Genomic DNA, 8,535 nt, shown 5'->3' on the forward strand with positions numbered 1-8,535 from the left:
ATGGGGCTGGCCCTCGCGCGCTGCGGCCGAGTGGCCGGCGGCTGGAGGGCGGCGGGGGGCTGGGGGTGGCAGAGGGGCAAGGTCACTTTTAGGTCCTCCTGCAGCGGGGGCATTGTTTATCTCCCCTCGTCTCCCACATGAGTTGCTGCACCGAGAGAAATCCGGGGCCTGGCCTGGAGGGCTCCACCTTCTGCGGGGCAGGGGTCCGGACCTCCCACCCGGTGCGAGGGAGCTGGTTGACCCTTGCCCTGGCGGTCACAGTCTTGTGGAGGGGGTGTGTCCTGGGATGCGCTGCCCCGGGGTCAGTATCGGGCTTCTCCTCTCACCCGCTCCCAGTTGGAGACGTGTTCTGGTGGTCACCAGAGGGCCTTTGGCGTCCCTGACACGGGGAGGTGCATGTCGAGGCCTCTAGCGTGGGGGAGGCTTTCGGCTTTCTCGTGAATTTTGGGGTGCCCATGACAGGCTGGACTTGGAGGGCCTGGTGGCTGGGGACCAGGGGCCCCGGGGAGTGTTGCTGTAGCCCTTGACTCCTTGACCTGAGACTTGCTCTCATAGGCTGGGAGGGAGAGGAGGAGGAGGAGGAGGAGGAGGAGGAGGAGGAGGAGGAGGAGGAGGAGGGGCTGGCCCGGCCCTGCCGCCCGGCAGCTTAGAGTGGGGTGGTCCTCCTGGACCCTCCTGCCCAGCTGGGGGCTGGCGAGATGGCCGGGCCCCCTTGGGCGCACATGCTCAGCAGTGGGGTGGAGCTGTCTGCCATCTTGGCAGGCCTTCGTGCAGAGGTCCCTCCCTCCCTCCTGTGTCCAGTGTCCGGCATGGCCCCTGCGGCTCTGGGTGCGGCCCCTTGCAGTTCTGGAAGGGCTGGTGGTCCCCCACGCCCTCCCCCCTTGTACCATTACTAGCACTTCTTACAAATCAAAGCGTTGGGATGGTTTCCAAGGCCCCCGCAAGCCTTTCTCCGTTCCCAGAGTGGCCCGTGGCCTCCCCTGGGCGGTTCAAGCATGCGTGTTATTTTGATAATTAAAACAACAGCGTTAAGAAGTCGGGCCTTCCTATTCCAGCGGATTCCCTCTGTGGACGCAGAGGCGGGCGGGCACCTGAGGCTGGAGCGCGGGGCTGAGTTGTCTCCCTCCTGGCTGCAGATACCAATGGGGATCCCAATGGGGAAGTCGACGTTGATGTTCCTTACCTTCTTGGCCTTGGCCTTGTGCTGCTTTGCTGCTTACCGCCCCAGTGAGACCCTGTGTGGCGGGGAGCTGGTGGACACCCTCCAGTTTGTCTGTGGGGACCGCGGCTTTTATTTCAGTAAGTAGCCCAGAAGAGCGGGGCGGGCGGGGCGTCCACAGCAGGGGCCACAGCGGGCAGGGGGACATTGAAGATGAGCGCCCACCCCCGCTCGCTCTGAGCTGAGACTGACGGGTGGGGGGGGGGGGAGCAGGCGCTGGCGGGCACCTGCACAGGCCGCTCAGGTCTAGCTGGGGGGCCCTGGCCAGGGCTGGGGGCACTCCCCCCCCCTTTTTGGCCTACACCGTTTGGACAGTTTGATCAGGGGGGTGTGTGGCGATCAGATGTAAAAAGCTGATCGGTTTCTAGTCAATAAGGACGGAAGCAAACGGGGTGGGGCGGGGGGCGGGCGGTGGCCTGGGCCGGAGCGCGTGGGTGTCGGGGGCTGCAGTGCGGGGTGCCCACCTGTCTTCACTGTTGCTCACACTTCTCTCTTGATTTTCCAGCCTGGATGGGGGACACCTGGGTGGGGGCATGCCTGGGTGGGGACGGAGCTTCAGGAATGTGACTCCCTTGGTGGCTTGGGTGTCCTGTCTGCCCACCTGGCGCTGGCCACGTGGCCGTCTCCTCTGCGGTCTCTACTTACCTACCTGTGAAACCGGCTCGCAGGATGCTCCTGCATTTCAAAGCTTCTCTCTGAACACTCCTGCTGCTGCTGCTGGATTCTCTTGAAGCCTCTGCTGCCCTGGCCTCTCTGGTGGCCTCCCCCTCCCCCTGCCTCCTCTGGGGGCCGCAGGTTGTGGCTCAGGGAGTCTCTCCCCTGCAATGGGCTTTCCCTAAGAGGAGAGCTGGGCCGAACCGGCTAGAGGGACCCCGAGATGGGGCTCCCGGTCCTCCCTCACCGATGACACCTGCCCCTAGCGCCCCGAGGTGCAGCCCCAACAACTGTCCTTTAGGCCGAGGCTGGGCCCAAGTGCCAGCGCGTGGGGGAGAGGGGAAAGACGGGAGAAGAGAAGAGAGTGGTTATGCGACTCCTCACTCCTCCCCTCCCGTCTTGCCCTCTCCTGCCCGATCCTCCTTGTCTCAGCACTAGGGGGACTCCAGGCTCCAAAGTCAGCCCCAGTCCAGGCCCAGCCACACCGTAGGGCCCCTTGCTGGGCTCGCCCCACCCCCACACTTGTGACCATCCGGCCACAGTACCACATAGGTGCCATTGCAGGCACCAGGGCAGCACCAGAGGCCGGGGCGGGTCCGGCAGCAAGCCCTTCATCTCTCTCCTCCGGCTCCCTCTCCAGAGCCCAGCCTCAAGACAGGGGTAGCCCTCTTCTGCAGCCTTCGGGGTGGGGGGAGCAGGGCTGCCGGCTTCCGGGGGCTCACCTCCGCCCTCTGTCCTGGGGGTTTTTCAGGCAGACCCGCGAGCCGCGTGAGCCGCCGCAGCAGCCGTGGCATCGTCGAGGAGTGCTGCTTCCGCAGCTGCGACCTGGCCCTTCTGGAGACCTACTGTGCTACCCCCGCCAAGTCCGAGAGGGACGTGTCGACCTCTATGACCGTGCTTCCGGTGAGGTCTGGGGACCTTTCCCTTCTTTACAGAGGCAGGGACGAGCTGCTAGGTGTTAGTTTCAGGATCTGGGACTTTTAAGCCTGGGAGATGGCACAGCCGGTGGCTTCCTGGCCTGCAGTGCTGTGGGGGGGGGCGGGGGTGCATGCCTACTGCGGCCTCCCTCCTCGAGGCCTCGAGCAAGTGTGGGAGGGCTCCAGCTCAGAGCACGTGAGGCTCAGACAGGAAGACGGTGGGCAGCTCCTGCAGAGCCGACCCCTGTTCACGGGCCCCTTGCCTTCCAGGACGACTTCCCCAGATACCCCGTGGGCAGGTTCTTCCAATTCAACACCTGGAAACAGTCCGCCCAGCGCCTGCGCAGAGGCCTGCCTGCCCTCCTGCGTGCCCGCCGGGGTCGCATGTTAGCCCAGGAGCTCGAAGCGTTCAGAGAGGCCAAGCGTCACCGTCCCCTGATCGCCCTGTCCAACGATCTGGCCCACGGGGGTGCCTCTCCGCAGATGTCCAGCAATTAGAAGTGAACCAGATTGTCGTAATTCTGCAATGCGGTTCCATCGCCCTGTGACCTCCTGACCCGGGGACAGTCCATCACGTCCCACCCCTGAGATCTCTCTGCTCCATTTCCATCCCAGAGGGTCTCTCCCTGCTCAGCCCCCATGCCCCGCCTCCTCACATCAGGCTGCTCCCTTGGGCCCCCTCCATCGGGCCAAAAAAAATTCGACCATCTTCAAAAAAAAAAAAAAACAATTGGCTTTAACCATTCCCTCCAAATTGTACCCCCCAAATTACACATAAAATTGAAAGTATAAACCCCTAACTCTACCACACACATAATAGCCCCCTTAAAACAAATTGGCTTTTCAAAAAAACCAGAAATACTAATTCGCTTTACCAAAAAAAAAAAAAAACAAAAAACTAAAACATCAATTGGCCGAAAAATACCAAAAAAGGAATTGGCTTAGAAACAATTGGCAAAATAAACTAATTGGCATGCCCGCCCCCCTTCCTTCTCTTCCCCTCTGGACCCTGAGTCGTATTGGCTCGGACCTGGGTCCCTGAACCAGCAAGAGAAAGGAAGGGGGTCCAACACTGCGGAGAGCATGCTGTTGCTTCCGCGCCACCTCCCCCCGTGCTTCCGATTGGGCGTTTCCAATGTCAGTCTTCTGGACAACAGCAGCAGCCTCCAGGCTCCTTCACTGGCCGTCCATCGCCAGGGCCAGGTGGGCGGAGCCGTGACACCACGAGGGGCACAGACCGTGAACCCCAGTGAGACGACTGGTATGAGCCCCCACACCCAAACCTCTTATCACACATGCCTGCAACCACACGTGCTCACACGCACATGCTCACACGCACACATGTGCTCGCACACACATGCTCTCACACGCACACTCATGCTCACATGCACACAAGCTCCCATACACATGCGCACACGCACACACACGATCACAACGCATGTGCTCACACGCACACATGATCACACACGTGCTCACACGCGCGCACACTCATGCTCTCACACACATGCACACACACGCTCACACACAGCACACGTGCACACCCCCCACCAAATCAGCTGAAGATCCTGAGTGACTGCCCAGCTCCCAGGCACAGGCACGGCTGAGGGTCAGCCCAAATTTCCTAAGGTTTCACGGTTCAAGCCCGCTCCCAGCCCCGCTGCCCTCGCAGCGCCGATGCTCCCCACACCCACCGCGTGAGGAAAGAGTCTGGCTCGGTTGGAGGTGGCGAAGTCAAGCAACACGTGCTCTGGAGTAGCCTGGCCCCCTAGGTGTGTGCAGGAGAGAGATCTGGGGACCCCCCCCCCGCCCGCACGCCTAGGGGTCATCTTTGCCAGTCTCCCGGGGAGCCCTCAGACATGGGGGCTCCCCGGGAGACTGGCACTGATGGTGGGGAGAGTGGGAAGTATGGCGGTTGGAGGGGCGGGTGGGGGGCAGGGGGGGTGGGCGGGGGAGCTCTGGGGAAGGAGGTGGTCCCGAGAGGTTTCGGATGGCGGTCAGGAGGAGAAGTGGGTAAGCTTGCAGAATTACAGAGAGAAATCAGGAGCCCAAATTTGACGTCAGTTGATCTATCTCCCCTCTTTTATGTTTCCTGGGGCATATTTTCTTTTTTTTTTTTTTTTGGTTTTTTTTTTTTTACCCCTCCTTAGCTTTTTATGCGCTCATATAACCCAATTGTACCCATTCCCTAAGTAACAGGAGAGCAGGACAAAGTCACGGAACACCCAGAGCGCCGCCGCCAGGGCGCCAGCGTCCTGCCTCCGCCATTTATCGCCTCGGTTTGAGTTTTGTTTTGGATCTGTCTCTGTCGCTTGAGTTGAGTTGAGAGTGGAGCCTCTGTGGGGTGCTGGCCACTGCGCCCCCACGGAGAAGTCACAGGGGAATTGAGACGGCCGCTCCCCCGGTCTGGCTTCCGGGGATGGTGGCTGGTCCCCGGAGGTCCTGAGGGGCGGAGGAGGGGGCGGGCAGCGTCTCCCCAAGTGTCAGGAGGGTGCTCGGAGGCCACAAAGATGGGGCCCCCGGCTGGCCTGTTGCCGGCCGGGGGGGAAGGGGACGTGTGTGAGCAGAGGAGTCCCATCGGGCGGGAGCAGGTGGCCGCCTTCTGCACACTTGGGGAGCCCTCCCTCTCTCTGTGACACCCTGCCCGCTCCTCAGCACCCCCCCTTGTCCCCAGGAGGTCTGGAGCTCTGCTGGGCCTCCTTTGGCCAAGGCAGGGTGAGGTCGGGGAGTCGGGGAGGTCAGGGCTTTGTGTCTGCAGAGCCGGAGAGCTGCCATCAATTGGGGTCGCTTGGACCCCGCGGCCCACGGGTCTGGCGAGCCTCTAACAGCCACCACCGTGGTGCCTAGGACTGTGGCAGGGAGCCCGGACGGCTGGGAGGCTTACCTCACCCCCACCGTGCCCCCAGCGCAGTCCCCCTGCAGGACAGTCCGACTAGCAGTCTAGAGGCCCGAGGCTTCTGGGTCCTGGCGACAGGGCTGGCTCGACCCTGGGGGCGGTCCGTGTCAGCCCGACCACAGCACAGAGGGCCGCTCGGCCGGTGTCCGAGAATGGGCCATTTGGAACATTGGCCATAAACCCAAAGGGCAAAATTGGCACAATTGGAGAGAACACACAGATTGGCCTGATATCCAAAGGACTCCGAGGCACCCCAAATTGATCGCCCATCCAGCAGGACGCCCTCCCACACAGTGTTAGACTAGCCTCGCCGGGATGGGTGCTCCTGGGGGCACTTGCCACCGCCCTCTGTGTCCCCAAATTGCAGCTCTCCCTGGGTCTTTGGTCATCCTGATCCGGGCACCTCTCTGGCCTCCCGAGCCCTGGAGTGGTCCTCCATCTTGTCTCTTCCCCGTGGTCCCCCCCCCCAGTGTCTTCAGCAGGACCCCCTCTTGGGTCCCTCCCTTTGCCATCACCTGAAGACCCCCCACGCGACGAACACCAACTAGGTCACCGCTGCCGCTGCCCCGTCCATCCTGCAGCGGCCCGTGTTTGCCTCAATTTAACTCCACTAACGCCAGTATTTCCAGCAAAGCCCGGGCTCGGGTTTTGTCTTTAACCTGTTATTGCTTGCAATCCCAATAAAGCACTTGAAATTACTTTCTGCGTCCTTTGCTCTTTTACTTGGGTACCGGGAGGTGGGTGGGAGGAGGGGCCGCAGACAGGTCATCCACGCATACTCACAGGCTCCCCTTGGAGCCAAGTCCTCAAAAAGAGGTTCCTTGCGGGGTGGGAGGTCCTGCAGGGGACTCCTCAAGGGGGGAGTCAAGTGCCATCGTTCCCAGGGAATGGCCCCCTCTGCCTTGTGGGGCTGGGGGCTGGGCTGCCTCTGAAAGGTCCTGGAAACTAGCCAGCTCTGGCCAGGAGGGCTCTGTGGTGGTCACCTGGAACGGTTCCCTGCACACAGCTACCTCCGGGACCCCTCCTGAGACCCTGGGCCCCCACCTTGCCACGTGTTGCGGACGCAGTGCTGAGCAGGGCTGGCCTTGCGCCCACGTGCCCAGTGGAACTGGCCGCTGACCTTTGGGGTCCCTAAGCTCAGGAGGAGGTTGAGGCTGGCCCCGGAAGCTTGAGGCCCGCAGTGGCCCCCTCCCTCACCGGACACCTTGCCAGCCGATCTGCCTCTGTCCACCCGTGGAGGGAGAGGGGCTGGGGTGGGGCCGTGCAGCATTTGGTGGGGGGCCCTGCTCTCAGGGCTGTCTGGTCTGGGGACACCTTCACCCTGGCACCTGGGAATTCTCCCCGAATCTTCTCTTTACTGGATCTCTGTGTCCAGCATTGCTTGCTGGCCGGGGGCTGAGCTGTGGTCAAGTCTCTGGGGTCTGTAGTGGCACGCTGGGTGACCTAGCTGCCCAGACTGCTCAAGAACTGCTCTCGGCCCCTCGGGGAGAGCAGGGGTCCGAGGGTCTTGCTGGAGCAGCAGGGTCGAGTCAGATGAAAGGGCTGGGGGTGGAAAACTGCACGCTGCGTGTAGAAGGCACAGGCCCCTCTTTTACAGCCCTCACTGGAGAGGGAGACAGGTGTGGGGCCTGCCTCTGCATATTAGTGTGGGGCTGGGGACACGGGCCAGGCCAGGTGGCGTGGGCCCCTGAGACTCTCCTGGCAAAAGTCACGCCCTCTCATTCCCTGAGGTCACTTGCCCCCCAGGCCCACTCATGCTGCACCCGGCCCTCAAGGAGCACTCTCCCCCACTCCCCTCTCCCACCCCATGCAGAATCCCTGCTCACTGCAGTCCTTCCTCAGCCCCTCAGCCCCACAGCCCCAGGACCTGGGACCAGGTCAACTCAGCCCGGGCATTCCCTGCCAATTGTGCCTGCCCCGCCCTCAGGGCACCCTGCCCCGGCGGCTTCCCCGTTTCCACTGAAGTGCAACTTCACCCCCAGCCCAGCTGTCTCCTGCCTTCCCCCAAGACCCCCATGACTTCCCTCAAACCCTAGACAAAGCCCACCCCTCTGCCCAGTTCTCCTGGGTTAGCCCTATCTTGCAGCAGCATTATCAGGGATGGCCCTAACCCCTACCCTGCTCTGCTTGACTCAGCCTCATTGAAAGGTGTTCCAGGTCTGCCTAAGGCCCTCTTTTTCTCTCTTCTTGCTCTGCAAATCCTTAGTTTATCCCAGAAACTCCGTCTACCTCTAGCCACCCAGCCAGCCATCCCCACATATCCACCCATCCATCCACTCATCCACCCACTTACGCACCCACCCACCCAAACATCTACCCACCCAGCCAGCCACCCACCTACCTATCCACCCACCAATCTATCTACTCCCCCATCTACCCACTCGCTCACCCACCGACCTACCCCCCACTCTTCTACCCATCTGTCCACCCACCTACCCACCTAAACATTCATCCATCCCTCTACTCACTCATCCACCCGCCCAGCCATCGATCCATCAGTCCACCCGCCCAGCCATCTACCTACCACCCACCCAAACAGGCCAGATTCCCAACCAGCCAGCCACCCATTCATTTACCTATCCACCCACTAATCCAACTATTCGCCCACCTATCCATCCATCTGTCCATCCATCCATCCATCCATCCATCCATCCATCCATCCATCCGTCCGTCCGTCCGTCCGTCTATCCACCTGCCCGCCTGCTCACCCACCTATCTGCTCAGCCACCCACCCACCCACTCAACCATCCATCCACTTGTCTATCCACCATTCACCACCCCCCAGCACCCCATGTATGCATGCATGCGTTCGCCCCTCCACCCGCTTGTTACGGTTTGGATTTAAAGTGTTC

The 8,535-nt window shown here is 61.7% G+C and overlaps 1 protein-coding gene across 1 annotated transcript; it reads left to right on the forward strand.

The window, feature by feature from the left end:
* Window positions 1–1,142: 1,142 nt before the first annotated feature.
* Window positions 1,143–3,288, forward strand: IGF2 (insulin like growth factor 2; the record flags this gene model as incomplete). The annotated part of the gene is made up of 3 exons (XM_080710849.1): window positions 1,143–1,299; window positions 2,625–2,776; window positions 3,061–3,288. 3 exons carry the CDS (start codon window positions 1,143–1,145, stop codon window positions 3,286–3,288), a joined length of 537 nt encoding a protein of 178 aa, XP_080566975.1.
* Between the last annotated feature and the right edge of the window lie 5,247 nt (window positions 3,289–8,535).

This window comes from Muscardinus avellanarius (assembly GCF_963383645.1).
Source record: "Muscardinus avellanarius genome assembly, chromosome: 1".
NCBI lineage: Eukaryota > Metazoa > Chordata > Mammalia > Rodentia > Gliridae > Muscardinus > Muscardinus avellanarius.